The 20701-nt window shown below is 43.9% G+C and overlaps 1 protein-coding gene across 1 annotated transcript in view; it reads left to right on the forward strand.

Moving 5' to 3' along the window:
- FGF18 (fibroblast growth factor 18) overlaps positions 1–20701 on the forward strand; it is a 49138-nt gene that overhangs the window by 6413 nt on the left and 22024 nt on the right. The window contains exon 3 of the mRNA XM_072630958.1: positions 14423–14603. Coding sequence (XP_072487059.1) covers positions 14423–14603 — 181 coding nt within the window. The remainder of the gene's footprint in view (positions 1–14422; positions 14604–20701) is intronic.

The raw sequence follows: 20701 nt of genomic DNA on the forward strand, positions 1-20701 counted from the left end.
CTGTCCTCAATTTATACAAGAGGAAATTGAAACTGAGAGAAAGGTTAAGTGCTTTATCCAAGGTCACACAGATGGGTAAGTGACAGAGCCAAGATTTGAACATAGATCCTCTGATGCTAAATCCACTACTGTTTTCACTGTTCTATGGGGGCTCTTATGTAATAGAGCTAGAATGTACCATGGCAAGAGGTTGGACCCACAGAATCAAAGTGTGGTAAGTAGAATGAACACACGTGACCTGGGTTCAAATTCTGTTTTTTGCTACTTTGGGCAAAACCTAAGCTAACCTTAGTGAGCAGAGTCTTGGTTTCTTCATTTCTAAAAATAGGGGGTTGAATTAGACCTGTGGTGTCAAACTCCAGTGTCTATTGACTTAGGAAACCACAAATTAACATTATCTATGTTGTATTGCATTTCAGTTTATTTTGTTAAACTTTTCCCAATTACATTTTAATCTGGACAGCTCTAGGGGGGTATCAAGGGTTGGGAACCATAAATTTGACACCTCTGGATTAGAGGATTGATAAAGTGCCTTCTAGATTAAAATCCTCAGATTCTATGATATAAGAATCACAGATTCTTGAAATTGGACAGACCTTTCAAGGCCACGTAGCTCATCTCCTACCTGAACAGTTTTCCCTTCTATAACATTCCTTGTGCTGATGCCCTAGAGAGAGGGATAGAGAATTTTGGACATTCTTGGAGTCAGAATCATAGATGCTGAGATAAGAAAGCAGACTTTTAAAAATTTGTTGAGTTTAACACAGGCAATATCAGTCTGATCCTGCCTCAGGAATTATCTGCAGGAGCAGTCTTCCCCGGGTGGCTGTTCAGCAGGAATCTGGGTTTCCCACCTATACCACAAGGCTATATTTTTTTCTTTACAATGTGATTCTTTTTTTTAATTTAACTTTGATTCAGGCATGGGATAAACACTGATGTACAGGTCTGACGTCTATGAGAAGTAAGGTGATGGGAAAATATCAAGATTTTTTTTTCTTTTTGAAAAGAGGAGAATCAGTTTCTTTTGCCTTGGCTCCAACCAAAGTTTCTGCCCTTCTTCTACAGGTTATGATAGATATGTAGCAGTGCTCCCAGATGCCTCAAGTAATAATCAGCAAGGCTAGACTCCCCCAAAGAATAATGGGGGTGGTATGTCCTGTTTGCCTTTTTTTGAGTAGAGCTCTTAGATTAGCAGTAGCTAGGTTAGCCTCTTGTGTTAAGAGTGAAACAAAGTATTTGGGTTACTATTAATTATTTAACACTAGAAGGATGGGCATGTCAGTTACATCAGCTTTCAACATAAGAATTATAAAAAATGATTCTTAGCCTTTTTACTGTAATTTATCTTATCTATGCAAATGTACTTTAAGTACAAATAATTACTTGCAGATAACATAATTTTACTTTGAAGTTTACTTACTCTTTCTGTTTTCTTTGCTTTATAAATTTAAAAAAAAATGCTCTGCCTTGATCCTTTGAGGTAGTTGTAAATTCTGGTTTTTAGTAAATGAGTCCCCACTGTGATGTGATGGTAGAAAATACAGACCTACAATTTAGTCTCTGTACTTCAAGAATGACTGAAGCACAGGATTACTGAGTGGCAAGAAGGCTCAGAAATCATCCAGTCTAATTACTTTTTGACCCAGGACCTCCTCTGCAGCTTGGGGGCAAGTGGTCATCCAGTCTTTGCTTAAAGTCCTTCCTGGATGGGAAACACATTCCTTGCCGAGCTGCCCTGTTCCCTCTTAGGACAGATGTACTAGCTCTTGAAGGGTTTCCTTGTTTTTTTTTTTTTTCCTTTGCATTGCTTCCCTCTGGGATGAAACTCATCACATTTTAGTTCCTCTCCCCCTTCATATACTTGAGACTAGCGATTACATTTCCTCTAAATCTTTTCTTCTCCAGGCTAACTTCTCCATTTTCTTCAAGTGGTCTTCATATGGTAGGATCTTGGGGCCTTTTGGCATCTTAGATGCTCTCAGTTGTAGATAATAGAAATAATAAAGGCAGGGATTTACATAGCACTCATTATATGCCAGACACCATGCTAACACTGATTAGGATAGAGTATATTTCTAGTGCCAGACACTATGGATTCACATTTTTGGTTGTTTTATATTTTTGACTGCTATTGAACTTGCAGTCCACTGAGATCCCTAGATCTTCTTCAGATGAATTCTAGTCTAGCCACGTAGGAGTATTAATAGTACCTACTCTCCATATTAAGCTTTAATGTTTGCAAAATGCTTTACAATTATGTCATTTTATCCTTACAACAACCAAGGGAGGTTGAAGCTGAGGCTGTTATTAACCTCATTTTATAGATGAGGAAACTAAGTTAGATGGAAGTTAAAGTGACTTACTCAGGGTCATATGACTAGTAAGAGTCTGAAGCAGAATTTGAACTTGAGTCTTCCTGATTGCAGGTTCAAGGCTTTCTTATCTTTACCACTTGGTTTACATGTGCCCAGGTCATCTTTGTGAAGTTGAGTTCTTGAACCTGAGCATGAGGCTTTACATTTATTCCTATTAAATGGTATCTTAGATTTGGTCCAGTAGTCTAGCTTGTCACGATCTGTTTGGATTCTGATTTTGTCATCCATCTTCGAGCTTTCTGCTACGTACACATTGAATAAGTACGCCATTCATGCCTTTATCCAAGTTACTGATAAAATTCTTAGATGGTAAAAGGCTAAATGCAGATCCCTGGCAGTCCTCTAGAGACCACCTTTTGGGATAATAATGAACCATTAATGACTACTCTTTGGGCCCTGTCAGTCAACCAAGTCTAAACTTCCTCACTGTACTGTCCAGCCAGCATCACTTCACCTGTTGTACAAGAAAAATAGCATGAGAGACTTTGTCAAATACTTGACTAAAACCCTGGGTAAACTCTGCATATGCCATTCTCCTATCTACTAGTCTGGTCCCCCTAACATAGAAGGAATCCTGCTTAGTAAGACCTGTATTTGATGAAGCCATCTTGGTTGCTTATGCTCTCTACTTCCTTTTCTAGCAGTTTATGTGTTTTTAGATACCCCAAGACTTCACATTTTAAGCAGGGATACATTAAAAGGTTAACTACCGATGTAAGGCATGATATTCTAAGTGCCAAGTGAGTGGAACAGACCCTAGGTCTTCATGGGACCTGTGGAGACATTACCTTGGGCTGGGATGATTGGAAGAGGCTTCACAGTATATAGTTCAGATTTGAGTTGGGCTTTAAAGATGGGTAATATTTAGAGGAGGAGAGGAGAGTATTATTATTGTTTGACATGCCTTCTGACCCCCTGGTGCTGGTATCTTTCCTCCCCCTCTACTTCTCCCTTCCCCTCTTCTCTCAATTCCCTCCCCCTCCTTTGTGTGTCTATCTCTCTCTTTCTCCCTACCATGTTTGAACCTGCCAAGCTCTTGGGTTGCCTGAAGGCACCAGGGCCCATAACCTGGTATTGATGTTCTATACATCAAAGACTAATGCACAGGACGTGAGAGAGTGACCCAGTGGTCTCACACTTACTTTGATTGGCCAGACTTCCTGCCAGCTGAGATCAGATTAGTAAACAGCTCCACTGTTGGGTCACAGGACCTTTTGCCAATCAATATATCAATATTGTTGTAATACTATTCGAGGTATTGGGGGGGGGGGCGGTGTCTGGCCAGGGAGACTAGATGAGAGAAGAGAAGGAAAATAAGGGAGAGGAGAGAGCTTTGGGGCCAGGGGAAAGGGACCATGTGGATGGGTGAGAACAGAAACTCTGAGCTCAGCATTTCTCCCAAGGTAGCAGTAGAGACTGGTGAGTGACATGGTAGCTGGGGATTCACTTCAATTCAGGAAACACTTCTTCAGCGCCTTCCCTGTGTATGGTCCTGTAATTGACTGGTGATACACAGATGAAGAGTGATAAAGTATCTGCCTTCTAGTAGCTCAAGAATCTATGAGTTACTCTTGTTCTTACTGCTAATACTGAGGATTAACTCAACTTGTGAACTGAACAGTTCACAAGTATGCTGCAAGATAGTGAGAAGGAGCTCTTTCTCACTTTGAAGAGGGAGAATTCATGTTTGTTTGGGGAGGGCAGAGGACGGTAGATCTCAGAAGGCTTCAGGGAGTGGCACCCAACTTTAGTCAAAGATGAGAGAATGTGACCCAGGCAAAGGGGGCAAACTGGGGAGAGAGATTGTATATGGCGGTAGAGATAGAGGCTTACCTGAACCCTGTCCTGAATCAGTTCTGTAGCTCTGCAAGTAATGTCATTCAGTTCAATTCAACAAGTCTTTATTAAATGCCTACTTTGTGCAGGGCTCTATTTTTGTCCATTGAGGTGGAAGGGCACTGCATAGGGCATTTCTTTCTTAGTGTGGACCTTATGTCAGCAAGATAGGTATTAGGGAGGAAGAGGAAGAGAAGGGAATAAATATTTACATGGAGCCTAGAATGTGCCAAGCACTATTAAGCACTTTTTTTACAAATATTATCTCATACCGGTAGGTATTATTATCTCCATTTTATAGTTGATGAAACTGAGGCATACACATTAAATGACCTGCCCAGGGTCACACAGCTTTTAGGTGATTGAGGTTGGGTTTGAACTCAGGTCTTCCTGACTTCAGACCCAGCAATCCCTCCACTGAGCTGCCAGCTACCACTTTGGGGAAGAAGCTTGGTCACAGGACTCAAGGGTTACCGTGTTCTTTAAAGAAGTGTGTTGGGAAAGGACTTGGGTGATTGGAGTCACGAGAACCTTGTTGTGTTATAATCTTCTGAATCGTCACCTTTGTCAGTGTTTGACCAGAAGGATGGAAATAGTTGGAACTATGGCAGAGACAAGGATGATACACACACGCGCACACAGACACACACACACACACACACACACACACACACACACATATATAATGTTACAATGCATATTATAAAAAATTATAACAGTATAATATATAACCGATAAATTATCCATTATATATTATAAATACTATTGAATAATTAATAGTAAATAGTAACTAGTATTAAATAAACTGTTATACATATTTATGTTATTTTTTATGTAATTATATATATCTCATACATTGTCCTTGTTTCTTCCATGATTCTGACTGCCTCCATCTATATACCTATATATCTGTATGTAGAGATATACCTATATCTATCTGTCCTTATGGAGGGAACCAAGTGGTTCAGTGGATAGAGTGCTGATCCTAGAGCCAGGAAGTTAGTTGTGTTGTTTTAGTGGTATTAAATGTCTTTTGACCCCATTTGGGGTTTTCTTGGCATAGATCCTGGAGTGGTTTGCCATTTTCTTCTCCAGCCCATTTGATAGATGAGGAAACAGGCAAATAGGGTTAAGTGACTTCTCCAAGGACTCCAGGGTGGGCACTCTATCCATTGCTGTCACATAGCTGCCCTGGAGTTAGGAAGACCTGAGATCAAATTTGGCCTCAGTCACATTCTAGCTGTGTGACCCTGGGCAAGTCACTTAATTTCTCTTTGCCTTAATTCACTGCAGAAGGAAATGGCAAACCATTCCACTATCTTTGCCGAGAAAATCCATGGAAAAGCAGACATTACTGAATAACAACAACCACATTTCTCCTTGTCCTCCTGCAGTGGTGAAGGAAGAGGACAGACAACCAGATTAGTGAATGTGAAAAGAAATGTAGAGCATTTCTCCTTAGCAGCAAGTAAAAACAGATTATCAAGGCCCTACCTCTCTGAGTGGAAGGAAGGGCTGTCCTGTCTGGGCAGGTAGAAGATACCTTGCCCTGAGAATGCAATTCAACAGTCATTAAGTACCTGCAGTGGGTCCTAGGCTAACTCACTGGGGATTCAAGCAAAAATCCCTGTTCTCAAGAAGCTTATCTACTTCTGGAAAAAACAGCTTGTACGCAATATATATGAAATAAATACAAAGTAATTTGGGGGAGTGAGTAAGGGAGGCCTGTGGTTCTGTGACCACAGGATTTGATTTTGACCAAACCACAGATGCCCAATCCATTGAGCACCAAAACAGAGAAGACGTCTTCCCCGTGCTTGTCTTGGAGCTATCTGTTCACTGAGGGTGGGGAGCATGACCACGCACCCCCTCCAAGGGAGCTATTGTCTGGTCTTCTCAATCTTCCCCCATGGCTTGTGGTCTGGCAAGTTGTGCTGATAGGACTTTTCATCATGAGCTCTGGAGTTTAGGTCTAGGCTTACAGGGCTAGGATACCAATTCAGCTGTACCAGCTTCATCCTCTGCTGAAGACAAGGACATCCTGAAGCATGGGATTCTTCAGGTGTGCTTAGGGACTCAGATGTACCTTACTTAGCCCTGGGGTAGAAGGGGAGCTATCATTAGTGGAGGGCTAAATCTGATAGTGGGGTTCTGAAGAGCCTAAAGCCCACTCTCCTTCTTTTCTCCATCCCCCTCCATTTTCATTTGCTTATGTCTCTAGGGCTCTAAGTGTATGTGTATGTGTGCATGTGTGTTCCCATTCTTGCTGATCAGCATCTATTCCTCTCCATCTTACTGCCTATCTCTTCCCATCTGTAGCCAAACGTAATTCCTTTGGTGTCCAGATCTCTCTCTTCCTCTTTCTCTCTTGCACTTATTTTTCTTCCTAAAAGTCTGTTCCCCCCCGCCCCCAGACTACACATGCCCCAAAGAGAATCTGCCTTCCCTGTGATTGGTGCCTAGCCTGGCATCCCCGGAGGACAGTTGGGTAGATGGGTGGGATTGGGACTAGGGCAACAGCAGGTGTACAGTGACTTCTGGAGAGTAGGACCCTTGGCCAACGTTCGCATTGTCATTCCTGGGAGAGCTGAAGCAGAGGATGTTCCCTAGAGAGGCAGGCCCTATCCTGGAAGGAGGAGGGGGTGACCTGTCCTTTAAGAAAAGCAACTTTGAATCTTATCCTAGCCCCAGCATCTGGAAAGTGTTCCCTTCTCCTTCCCACGTTCTTAACCCACTTGTTTTTAAAATTTTATTCTTTGTTCACTGCCTGGAAAACCTGGAACAGGGAAGGGTTAGTCAGAGGATATAGGAAATGCCTCTTGACAGTAGGCATGGTGTGACTGAAGCAAGTGGTTGAAAAAACAAAACAAAACACTATGTTAAAGTTAGGAGAACTGAGTTTAAATCCTAACTCTGACATTTACCAATTGAGTGACCATAAGCAAATCAGCTTAGACTTTTCTGAGCCTCTATTTTCTCATCTGTAAAATGAGCATAATGATCCTTGTATTACCTAATTGGGCTGTTATAAAGAAAATACTTTGTAGACCTTTGAGCTCTTGGGCAGATCACCCAGCTGTGTCTATCTAATCTGGCCACATCTCCTTCTTTCTGTATCTCTGTTTATAATTTATGTATCTGTATGTGGTTCTTCAGTCATGGCGGACTCTTCATGACCTCATTTAGGATTTTCCTGGCAAAGATACTGATATGGTTTGCCATTTCCTTCTTCAGCTCATTTTTCAAATGAGGAAACTGAGTCAAGGAGGGAATAAGTGACTTGCTCAGGATCACACAGCTAGTAAGTGTCTGAGGGAGGATTTGAACTTAGATCTTCCTGACTCCGGACCTGGTGCTCTCTCTCCACTGAGCCACCTAGCTGTTGAAAAATACATGTGCAAACATCATTATTATTGTCATGCTAGAAATGAGGCACTACTCCTTCCTACTTCTCCCCTCTTCTTTGATACATGCTTCAGAACTCTGTGTCAAGTTATAGAAATAAAGACACTTCTTCCTTTCTCTCCTTGGGAAGGAGTGTATGTGTGTGCTGTCTATATGATATGCATTGGGTGTGATGTGCGATAATATGTTAAGGAGTATGAACATTCTGCCTTCTGTTTCTGTGTATCCATGTAATCAATTTATGTGTTTCTGCTGTTTCTCTGGGATGTGTGTCCTCAGGTAGATGGGGGTCTCATATTGTGAGTAGGAAATAGGAAGGCTTCCCTAGCGTGTTTTCACAAGCCCATGGTACATGAGAATCACCAGTTGTCCATGTGGTGACACAAGTGTGTTCTATTTGTAGGTTAGTGGAAATAAAGGTTGTGGGTAGTAGTAGGAAGTTTACTGTCTGCTTCCATCTTTAAGAACTGTGTTTGGATGGAAAGAGATTTGACCAGGAAGCTTTATCTTCTTGACTCTGTCCCCAGTCAGTGACATATCCAGTATTTCCCCAAATCTTCTCTTTTTCCTTTTGATACGTCCTAGGGGAATGACTTCTAATAGAGTGGATTTGGAGTCATGAGATCTGAGTTCAAATCAAGCTCTGTCACATTACCTGAGTACCCACTGGCAAGTTATATAAAGCTCTGGGCTTTTTTTCTTCCTTGGAAAATGAAAGGATTCAACCAAATGATCTCTTCTCTGTGATTTCTTAAAGCTCTAAAAATCCTATGGTTCCCAGAAGGGTTAGCAGAGGATGGGGAGGATATTTGGGGGATATCACTGGGTAACTTAGGGATACCCTCTTGGGAAAGACTCATCTATAGCCTTAAACATCCCGTGAAATAAGGCAGTAAAATGTAGGCTTGGGTTCTCACCCCTAGAAACCTTGTCCTGTTTCTGTCTAAGAAACAGGAAGAGGAGAGAATTGAGAAGGGCAGGTGAGGTGGGAGGGTTAACGTGAACACTGTGAGAGGGAGTTAGTGTTGACAAAGGGCAGGTGTCAGAGCATCCACTCCAAGGTGTCTTAACACAGAAATGTTTTTTTCTACTTTCATCCTCCATTTTCTGCTCAGGTGATTGCTAGTTAGTGGAGAAATCCCCTCATCCCCCTTACTCCTGCACCTCCTTCCAGAGTCTGGTTCAGTGTGTCCATGAAGCAGCTGCGCTATAGTAGAAAGATATTGGATCTGACCTCTAAGTACGTGAATCCTGGCTCTTCTACTTGCTCTGTCTTCTTCACTTAACTTTTATGACAGTTTCCTCATTTGTAAAAGAGGAGATTCTTGCCTACTATGAGGTAGGTAGAAAGCACTACCTCCTTTACAGGGGAGCAGTAAGGAGCTAAGGAGATAATGTCTGGACAAGGTTTTATAAACAGAAAAGTACCTCTGAAATCTTCAATCAGTTATTGTTTCCCATAAGGGAACAGTCTTGCCTGGCCTGGGTTTCCTTGGTGATTTCCAGGATGGCATGATGACGGTCATGGTGTTTTTCAGGCTGGGGTATCAGGGACTCTTCATAAAGAACACGGGGAAACTGGAGGTCTAACAAAGAGAGGATGGGTGGAGATGTGCTGTCCATTTGGAAGCAGAGCTGGGGAGGCCCTTTCATCTCTGTGAGTCCTGGGAGGAAGGAGGGGTTGAAAAGATGCAGAGAAGAGGGGCACTGGAGGGTTAGAACATCCTAGGAAGAGGAGCAGCTGAAGGAGAAAGAAGGACAGAGAACCAGGTGACTTAGTGCTTGCTTTCCAGAGTCGTTTGCTGCCATCCCACAGAGAGATTAGAAGAACTAGACAGGCACTGGAATAGAAGAGAGATCCTGGGGGCTGTGAAATCTCTCTAGAGCACCACCATCTAGAAGACCTCTCTAGAAAGCCCCCATCTTGGTCATGAGTTATAGCTGGAAGGTACCTTAGAGGTCATCTCGTGCAGTTCCCTCATTTTACCAATGAGGAAACTGAAATTGACATTTTCAGTGTCACACAAATAGTAAGGAGAAGATCCAGCTTTCGAACTTGGTCTTTGGAGTCCAGATTCCACAGAATGAGTGCCTAACTTGGAGTGAAAGGCTTTGGTTTGAATTCCCCTTCTCACATTTACCAGTTATGGGACCATGGACACTTCATTCAGTTTCTCTATGAACCTCACTTTCTTGCCATGTAAACTAGGGACAGCAGTGCCTGTGAGCTGTAGCATAGATCTGATGAGACTGTGTGTGTGAAATGCTCACCCGACCTCCAAGAGCTAGCTGAATCTCTGGTGTTATTCTGTACTATACTGTATGCTAAGGGAAGGGTCACCTGGAGGAGGGGAAACTAAGTCAGCCCTGCTGTGTAAAGATAAGAGTTGGTCTGTCTCTACCATTCAGTAGTGACTCCTATGTATCATTGAATCCTCTGTGGTCCTGGAGTCAGAGAAAGTGGTAGAAGAAAGAGGCCTGGAAAAGGGGACCTTCTAGACTTGACTTTATCTCTTTCCCTCCTCCTCCTCGCCTCTTTCTTCTCTCCCTTCCCTCTCTCTTCTTGCTCCCTGTCTTGTCTCTCTCTCTTCACCCCTCTCCCCTCCCCTTTATTCTCATTCTCTCTGTGTCTCCTTCCTCTTCCCTCTTTCCCTCTCTCTCTCCCTCTTTTCCCTTCCCTCTCTCCTTCTCTCTCTATCCCCCTCTCCTCTTTCCTCCTACTGTCTTTCTTTCTTTCCTTTCTTATTCCTCTGACCTCCTTCCCCCTCCTTCTACATTTTCCAATTTTGTATCCCTACTGCCTGCTGTAGGTAGCACAATGGCTTGCTACATTCTAGTTACTTAGGAAAATATTTGATAAACTGAAGTCTCTGAATTTCTCTGGGCCTCAATTTCCACATTTAAGGAATGAGGAAATTGAACCCAGCTAATGCACATTTTTATTTAGTACCCCTCTTTAAAATCTTCCCCTGTTTTAATAATATAGACAAAGGTTTTGTTCTCTCTGAAATGAGAACCCTGACGCAGTGCTCCTGATTTGAAGGTTATAGTTGTAGTGAAATTGATAACCGCCACCAGATACTCACCAATCAAGGAAAGGCTTCTGAACTTGGGAACAGTGTGATTTGTGGGAGAAGGGGGGCATGTAGTTTTCATCTTAAAATACAATCAAGTGAATGAGAATCAAAAAGAAAAAGAAAACATATTCTTGTTTAGAAAAAAAAATCTGAGATACCTTTCAACTGTAAATCCTGTGGTCTTGTGACCTTGGCTCAGCAAAGAGATTTAATCTTATTGGGTCAACAAGATAATGTGTTGCTGTTGCTGCTATTGGTTGTTTCTTCATACATATTAACCTTCAAGGGACAGGGAGACAGGAAAATGTTTTCTGACATTTCAGCCTGGAGCCAGATGAAGTTTGGAGGCCCAGTGGGGGTGGGGAAGCAAATTATTCTTGAGTGCAGGTGTAGCCCATTAAAAAAAAATCCTGACCTTGGACAGTATGTTTCTGGGTTAGAAGACAAATTAACTTTATGTAAAGGTAGGAATCCTTTAAGATAATGAGACCCTTACATGCATTGAAAAACATGAGTCCATTTACAGAAAAAACAATAGTTTCTTGTTCCTGATTACATCTTTTGCAGATCTGTAAAGGGTTTAACTAATGAAAAACCAATGCTGGACTTCCTCAGCAGATGACAGCAGGGAGAGGTCTAGAACAGGACCCCTGTCTTGGCGCAGTGAAGGAGGTGGGAGGGGAAAGAGCCCAAGTTCATATGCAAAGCATGTAGTGAGAGAGCTCTGGGGCAGGGTTCAGAGAGGCATCTCCAGTGTGCTACATAGATGGATATGTCTGTAGAACTGTGTGCTTCCCGGTGTATGTCCTACTTAACCCTACAACAAAGACCCCATGTGGAGAAAGCTTTTTCAGGAAGGGCAGGGTAAGTAGCTGCCTTGCTGCCTTGTGAGTTGGGTCTGGGAGGTCCTTCGATGCTCCCCACAACCACATTTTTGAGCCACCCCAGGTCATGATTCCAAGAAGGTGATGTGTTCTATCGTCTATCTAGAGAGGCAGAGAACAGATTTGGCCACACCTGGTGCCTTGGACCTTGAATCTCAGGACTATATGGTGCCATCTTTGTGGTTATCCTTGCCCCTTACATCACTTTGGGGTGTTTCTTGATTTATCTGATAGCTGGGAGTTTGGCTCAGGTGGTAGAAGCTGTGAGAGATGGATTACTCTCTCCCACATTCTGGGGAAGAAACTCTACCCAGTACCTCCTGATGACCTCAGGTCACTCACTTTGTGTCTGGAGGGGTCAGGAAGAAAATCATTAATGTGGGGTTGGCTTCTGGGGAACAGTGGTTTCCTGCTTATCTGTGGGGGATGTGAGGTCATGAGATTAGTTTGACCTTTGATCAATAAGGTCCCTAGTGAGTATGAGAAGGTGTCTGAAGGTGAATAAGGAATCCTAGAGACTTGTTCCTAGGGGCTGGAGAGAGGCACTGAGCTGCTAAGGGATCAAAATACTGACAACATTCAGGTTCAGAGATGGATGGGATTGTTGGCAAGCTCATCTTATAAATAGGCTACCATTCATCCAACTAAACCCAAGGGGAACTACAATCTAAATCCGTTTAATAAACCTAAGGTATAAATTATGGCCTGTATTTCTCTTGGGGTGGGGGGTGGGCATGGAGGCAGAGAGAGGCAGAGACAGGAGCAGAGGGGAGAGAAAAGACAGAGAATAGTATGTGACATAATTGGGTAGGAGTTTCCTGGAAAAGTCTTTGGGGTTCCCTCAGTGGGTTAAATTTCTTTATTAGCATCAGCAAGATGGGCTGAGGTCAAAGTAAACCTCAGTTTCCTCAGAGTCTCCTAAGTTCAAAGTAGAACTGAAAATTTCTAGAGACATATCTCTGTGTGTTAATGCTCCCTGGACCTAAGGTTAGCTCTTGGTGGAGACTTAACTAGCAACCTTGGATTATAGTGTGAAAGGTCACAACTCACAGTCCTGTAATTTTGTGCCAATGATACTGAACAAGACTTGTCATCATGTGAAGTTCAGAGTACAATGTGTGAATATTTTAGGAGTTTGTAGAATCCTATCTCTTGAGCTGGAAGGGACCTCAAAGGCTTTCCAGTCTAGCTCCCACATTTTATAATTGAGGAAATGGAGATGCAGAGAAGTCAAGTGATATGCCCAAGGTCACAAAGGTGGTAAGCATCAGAAGTGAGATTTGAGCCCAAGCTCTTTCCACTATACCATGATTCATAGTTCAGGATGGGTTGGAGTGATCAAGGACAATTTCATGGAGAAAGTTGGGCTTTATCTGAACCTTGTCATATGGTTAGAATTTGAAGAGTCAGAAGGGGGAGAGGACCTGAACTGAGCAGGTGGAACACAGGGTATGAGTATAGGACATAAAGGTGCGTAATGGGCCTAGCATGCTGGCACACCCTGAGGGTGCTGACATACTATGCCTACCCTCTGTACATGCCTATGGTGAAAGCATAGAGATTAGAATGCTTGTGGTGTATTTGTGGGACAGAGGATGTTGATTTGACTGGAGTGGAGGCTGAGCTGGGAGTATAAGGAGATAAGGGTGGACATTCTCATTCCTGATGAAATTCCTGGCAGATCCTTGCTGCTCTCCTTCCTTAGATAGGATCTGGAATGCCACCTCATGGGGACAACGTCTTCACATGACCCTGAAGCCCTCAAGTTGGCCAAAATGGGAGGGTAGGGGAGAAATTTGGTTCTAAGAAAGTTCATTTTTCTGTGGGCCTTGGGTGAGGGGAGCCCAGGAGGAGTCTACCTTATGGTACCAGAATCTTGAGTCAGGAGGTGAATCTGGCTTTCCATTCTGAATCTGCCTTAACTTGGGCAGGAGGGTACCATTGCTCCAGACGTCAGTCTTCCCCTCTGTCTCCTGAAAGCTGGAATAAGACTGTGTTGTGTTTATATCAAACTTCTTACTCGCCCATTGTCTCATTTGATCTCATAAACATCCTATGAGGTTGGAGGGCAGATATTATCTCTCCCATTTTATAGAGAAGGAAATTTGATGCAGCGTGAATTTAAGGGCTACACAGCAAGTCAGTGACAGGGCTGAGACTGGTACCTAGATCTGCAGATGCCACTGTGATATACATACATACATACACACGTACATATATACATATGTACACATACACATATCACAAGGATAGGGTACTGAACTTGGAGTCTGGAAGACCTGGATTCAAATGTTGCCTCATCATACTTCCTAGAGGTATGACCTTAGGCAAGTTACTTAATCTCTGTTCTCAGTTTTGAGGCATCTAAGTGGCTCTGGATAGAGTGCTGAGCTTGGATTCAGGAGAAGCTGGCAGAAATCCTGCCTCCGATATTTATTAGCTGTGTGATCTTGGGCAAGTCACTTACCTTTTATCAGCTTCATATAGCTTTCATCTATAAGAATGAGGGGGCCGATCTCAGTGGCCTCCAAGGTTCCTTCCAGCTACAAACTTAGGAATCCAGTCCCATTGTTCTGTTATATTTTCCCAAACCTAATCTCCCACTCTGTCATATGAGGGCCACACATTCCTTCCCACATTTGCGCAGAACCACAACTGAAACCAGACTCAGGGGCTCTGGGCCCTCAGCACCAGTTCTGCTTTGTCCCCACCCCCAGCAGATCCTCCGTTCCCACCCTTGCTCCCTGTGAGAGGCCTTTTCTATTGAAGAGATCGAAGGACTCCAAGCTTCTTGTTCCGGGAGTCACTTTGTCTCTTCCCCTCCTCCCTTTCCCCCTTACAGGTGTTGGCAGCCGAGGAGAACGTGGATTTCCGTATCCATGTGGAGAACCAGACGAGAGCTCGGGATGATGTGAGCAGGAAGCAACTGAGGCTGTACCAGCTGTACAGCCGGACGAGCGGGAAACATATCCAGGTGTTAGGGCGGAGAATTAGCGCCAAAGGGGAAGATGGAGACAAATATGGTAGGAGACTTTGCTGGGCTCAGTCCTATCTCCCAGTCCCCTCTCCTCCTGGGGAAGTTGCTCATGCCTGGGATGGGGTGGGGGGGTCAGTGGCTGAAATAGCTACAGGAATACAAGGGAGGGTGTACAGGGATGCACAGAATTCTGTCCTGGGCAGAGGGTCAGATGATTTGATTTGTTGCTTCACCAACCTCTTATCCCAGAAGTTGAATGGGGTGAGGGCTTTCTCTGGATCTTTGCTAACTAGACAGTCTTTCTTTTAAAAAGGCAGGTTTAGGCTAAATATTAGGAAAAGCCTGTCCTGACAATTAGTCAGAGCCATCTCAAATGGAATAGACCACCTCCGAATTTGAAGGGGGTGTATTGACTTCTTGGTTACCATAGGTCTTTAAGCTGGATAACCACTGGAAAGGAGTGGTATAGAGGGGATTCTTATCCAGATAGAAGTGGGACTATATGCTTTCTGAGGCCCCTTCCAGCTCTGGGATTCTGTGGTGGCACATACCCAGTTCATGGATGTGTGTGTATGTATGTGCATGGGTACCCATGTTAGCTTTCAGCATGCATCAGTGATGTAGAATATCTTCTGTTCTCTTCCCTGACTCCAGGGATTTCCCTGATCCCAGAGCTGTAACTAGGAAGTACACCCCCAATTGAGGGACAGAAGAAAGTACCTCATGGGGGCAAAAGAGAGACCTTGGGACACTGGTGAAAGACCACTGCTGGGGAGGGAGGGGGACTTGGGGGTAACAGAAGAACTCTTTCTCTCTTAGCTTCCTACTGTAACTAAGCTCTGTTATTTCTGTCTCTTAGTGTCCTTTAAGTTCTTTGTCCTGTAACAGAGCCCCAGTTGCCATACCTGGTTTATGAGCTGTCTGATTCTCAGGGAACTTGTTTTGATGATTGAGTTCTACTTAAACTCTAGGGACGACACTGTGACATTGTTTGGGGTCTCCTGAACCTCCAAATCACTTCTGGCTGAAGTGATATTGAGGAAAGGAAAACCCATTAATCCATTCCTTTCTTCTATAAAGTCAGAAAAACAGAAAACCCAACCCTTTATCTCACTGTTATCTTCTTGTTTTCCAAGGGGAAAACCTTTGGGCCTGAGCAGAAGCCTAGGAAGTGCTGACATCTCCCTCTTATTTTAATCTAGGCATGCAGACTTTATAGGAAAGGCTCAGAGAATTATAGATCCATAAAATTTAGGGAACTTAGAGATCCTCTCACCCCTCCTTGTAAGCCCTGTTCTTTAAGTCTGGGATGGGGAAGGAGTGTTCTAACTTTATAATCTGCTTATTCCCAGGAGTCAGATCCTTAGATCCTTGGGTATGAGCTGGGGGTTGGGGAGGTCTGTCTCCTGAGATGAGATGGTCTTGGAGGCTCAGACAGTGCCAGCTGCATGTGTGTGCGTGCGCGCGCGTGCGTGTGTGCCTGCCTTTTGGGGGAGGTGGACCAGGGCTTGGGAGCCAAAGGACTTGGGGCTTGTGTATGTATGTGGGTAGATATGAGTGTGTGTGTGTGTGTGTGTGTGTGTGTGTGTGTGTATGTGTGTATGTGTATGTATGTCTGGGGGGAGGGCAGTAGTGCCCTGGGAGCTCTCCAGCTGAAACAGCAGGATGCCTGGCCTGCCGGGCCCCCAGTCCCTGCCCGTTACAGTTGTGACATGACAACAAGACAAATAATTTCTTGGACCTTTTATCTTGGACTCCATTTATTTTCACTCACTCAGCCCCGGGGCAGAGCTGACCTCATCTCAAGATCCTGGAGTGTGGCAGCTGCACGGTCACTAGGGGCTGGGCTGGGCAAGCTGAGCTTTGAGCCCCGCACTGCCCAGCTGCCTGGGAGCTCGATTTCCGTGGGTCCCTGCACCTCTCCTTCCCTGTGATTCTCCTTTTCTGTCTTTCTCCCATGTCTTCTACTCATCTCTCATTCCTACATTGTGTTTCTCCCCCATCCTTGTCATCTTCTCCTTTGTGCTTCTTTTCCTTTTATTTTCACTGGGAAAAAAAAAGGCTAGGTTAGCAGTAAGGAGACCAAGATTCTAAAGGTGACTCTGTCCTTTGTTGTTTGACTTTGGGAAAGTCACTTCTCCATAAAATGAGGGGGTTGGACTCAGTGGTCATTCCAGGTTAAACATTCTGTGATTTTGCGGTTCTCTTTCCCTCTGTCTTCCCCTCTCTTCCCAGTCCTCTACCCCCCAAGTCTTTCCCTTCTCTTTGAGTTTGGCCTGGGTGGCTCTGGGAGCTCTAGAAGGATCACCGGGAGTGACAGTCAGGACAGTGGGTTAAACAAGTCTTTTAAAAATGTTTAATGCCCTTTTAAAATTTAGCATTGTTGCCATTTCTTAATAACTACCTTCTCTTGTAAGAAAAAGACATATAGTTAACTCAGACAGACAGACCGGCCATCTCTGACAAGGTGTGTCTCATTTCGTACCTGTAGTCGACCAACTCTCTGACAAAAGGCAAGAAACGTAACAGACCTCCAGCTGGGCGAGGACAGCTTGGCAGGGTGTGGAGGTGGCAAACTCACATAGAAACAGGTGGCTAACCCAGAGGCAGGATGCCTGCGTGTGACTTAGAAAGACACACGTTAACATTATCTATTTCTAATTTTTATTTTATTTAGTTAAATGTTTCCAGTCACATTTTAATCTGCTTCAGGTTACACTCACGAGTGTTGTGGGCCCCATGTTTAATACCTCTGGTATAGCAAATAGAGTGCTGGATTTGTCAGTGATACAGCCTGGGTTTGAATCCTGCCTCAGATTCTTAGGATGTATCATTTAATCTCTCAGGGTCTCAGTTTCCTCATATATAAAATAAGGTGTCTTCTAACTCTAAATCTGTGATCCTTTGGTGTCACAATTGAACACTCCATTGATGAGCATTTTCTAATATCATTCCATGTTGTTTTCTTCTACATTATTGCGGTCATCATGTCAGTTGTTCTACTGACCCTTTTGACTTTGCTCTGCATTGGTTCATATATCTTCCCAAGTGTCTCTGAATCCTTGCTATTTCTTATTTCTTTCTGAATGATGATATTTGTAGAATTTGCTCCTGAGTTAATAAATCTAGACAGGGCGCTGCCCCCTGTTGGTGAGCTTGTGAGCTGTCGTGTTCCTGGACCTCTCAGGCTGGGCCAGAGTTGAGTCCTGGGCTTTGGCAGACCCTTGGAGATGAGGGTCAGAGTCTGATCTGAACCATCAGTGCCTTGGCCAGTTATGGAACTGCTCCAGTTCTAGAAAGATAAGGCAGTTAGAGCTATAAATTAATTAATGGAAAAGCATTTATTAAGTGCTTACTGTGTCAGGTGTTGGACTGAACAATGCGTATATAGCTAACGACTGAGTTCCTGCCTTGGAGAAGCTTATATTCTAATAGGAGAAGACCGCACCTATGGGGAGCAGTGACCGGGAAGGAATAATAGAAGGGGGGAGGGAAAGGAGGAGAGGATGCATTCACTGGTGCAGTGGCAGACACACAGTGAGATGACCTGGGTGGATGTGGGGATCAGACACAAAACTGAGGCAAGGAAGTTCCAAGTACCAAGACTACCGTCCCCATCTTCCCCCACTCCCCACAATTCTTCAGCTTCCCCAAGGGACTGCTCTGGTCATTTCACTTCTCACTTCTTTCCCAACCTCTAAAAGGAGGACTCTGCCCCTCCCGAGGCAGCACTGGGGGGAAGCCTCCATGCTGCTGCTCCATTTAAATGTCTCATTAGAAATGCAGATGAGGAACTAAGACCCCATCTGTTTGTCCTGGGAGGGAAGTGAGACCTGGAGCCCAGTGATGCTCCAACCCACTTAATCAATACAAATATTATTGGGCTGGGGATTTATGTGGCCAGGCTCTGTAGGAAAATGGGCATGCCCACGTCGATACTGCATTATGCATTTCAGCCTGGTGCTTTTCGCACCTGACTTGTCCTTTGTGGAGGGGTGAAAGGGGGGAAGGAAAGATGTGACTGTGTCTTCCCTCCTCTCTGGGGCTTTTGTGCTGCTTTCCTAGGCTCCAAATGGGGCTTGTCCTGGGTTGCTGAATTCTCCTTTGGGATCTGGCCCTCGATGATGGCATGTAGGTGGAAGAGTTGGAGACTAGAAGCAACCTTGGAGAGGCTTTAAGTGCAGCCTCTAAATTTTACAGATGAAGGAATTGAGGCCCAGAGAGCTGGAGTAATTTGCCCAAAGTCACCCAGGCTTGTGTAAGTGGCATAGCTGGGATTTGCTCCAAGATCCTCTGAGTTCTGTGCCTTTTCCTCTGTACTCCACTATCACAGCCTTCTATGCTCAGGGTCCTGGGGGAATGAAGTGGACCAAAGGATACTTCTTTAGAGCACAAAAGTTGGGGATGGCCAGGTAGCTAAGTAGGTAGAGCGCCTGGCCTGATGTCAGGAAAAGTCATATTCACAAATTTAAATCTGGCCCCAGATAATTACTAGCTGTGTGACCCTAGAGAAGTCACTTCACTTTGCTTGCCTCGGTTTCTTCATTTGTAAAATGAGCTGGAGAAGGAAATGGCAAACCACTCTATTATCTTTGCCAAGAAACCTAAAATAGGGTCTCAAAGTGTCCAACATGACTGAAACAAATAAAAAAAGCGACAGTGGCCTGCGGTAGAGTCAGAAGAAGCCTTTCCAACCTCTGTCTTCCCAGGGAAGCTGCTCTGGCTTTGGATTTCTCTATATAACGTTCTAGAGAAAAGGGAGACCTCCTTATGAAACCCCTGGCACTTTGTGTCTTTTTTTGAGCCCTTATCACATGCTATTTTGTACTGGACTAGTGGAAAGGATAGGCCAGCCTGCTGTGTTCCAATTCTGACTGTGGTACTAACTCATTCTGGGACTATGAGCAAGTCACTTAACCTCTAACAGCCTCAGTTCCTACATCTACAAAATGAGGTTATTAATTTTTCACTGCCTACATCACAGTTGTGAGAAAAGCATTTTATAAACTATATAAAGGCTATCAAAAAGGTGAGCTGTTGTTTTTGTCTCCTTTATATCTCAAGCTCCTTGAGGCTAAGAAGTGTCGTATTCATCCAAGGCACCAAGAGAGAACCCTGCACTGGGAGTCAGAAAGTCTTGAATTCGAATTCTTCCTCAGACACTTAGTAGCTGAGTAACTCTGGACAAGCTTACAGGATGGTAGTAAGGCTCAAAATGTGAGGCTAGCAAATACACACAGCATGTATGTATATAAAATATATATCTATCTACATCTGTATCCCCCAGTGCTAAGTCCCTATCAGCCTGCCTTCTACAGTCTACTGTCTTCTATAGTATAGGTATACATAAATATCAGTATAGACACACCTATATCTTTTAACCTATATAAATATATATCTACATATGTACACACCTCTGTATAGAAGACATTTTCTTTTCCAGTCTATGGGACTGTAACTAGGGCAGATTGATGGGGGTTTGCCACTGAGATGCTGATCTATACATAGTTAGCATATATGAGTGTATGCATATGTGTGTATGAATGTATACTTATGTGTATGCACATACCTACATGTATATGTTAGCTATTATTATTCATATGTACCTTGTTCATAGTAGGTACTCAGCAGATGTGTGAATGAGTGAGTGAATAAATGAATGAATGTGCTTACCGTTCAGGGTGTGGTGTATTCAGCCTCCCAGGGAAAGAAGTCTACTACTTTAGAGCCCCTGAGCCCATCTCTTGAGTAAAAGAGCTGGGGCACTGGACTTTTGATCCATCAGTTAACTCAGGCTGGAGATCCCAGTTCCTTGGACAGAATTATAACACTTCACATTTCTGTATTGCTTTGATGTTTAACAAAGTATTTCTTCCACAACAACCCTAGGAGGCGGATAATACAAATATTATCACCTCCGTTTTACAGATAAGGTAATGTTGAGAGTTTGTGACGTACTAGAACAAATAGTGCTTAGTGTGGTGGCTGGCACATGTAAGGCTTAATAAATCCTTGCAGCCTGACTTGCCCATTCTCACATGAACTAGTGAGTGTCTAAGCCAGTATTTGAAGCTGGGCCTCTTGATCCCAGTGTAATGATCCGGTGCAGTCTCCACTATACCCTCCTTGACATTCGGTGTAGGA

Source organism: Notamacropus eugenii, chromosome 1 (genome assembly GCF_028372415.1).
Source record: "Notamacropus eugenii isolate mMacEug1 chromosome 1, mMacEug1.pri_v2, whole genome shotgun sequence".
NCBI classification, from domain to species: Eukaryota; Metazoa; Chordata; class Mammalia; order Diprotodontia; family Macropodidae; genus Notamacropus; species Notamacropus eugenii.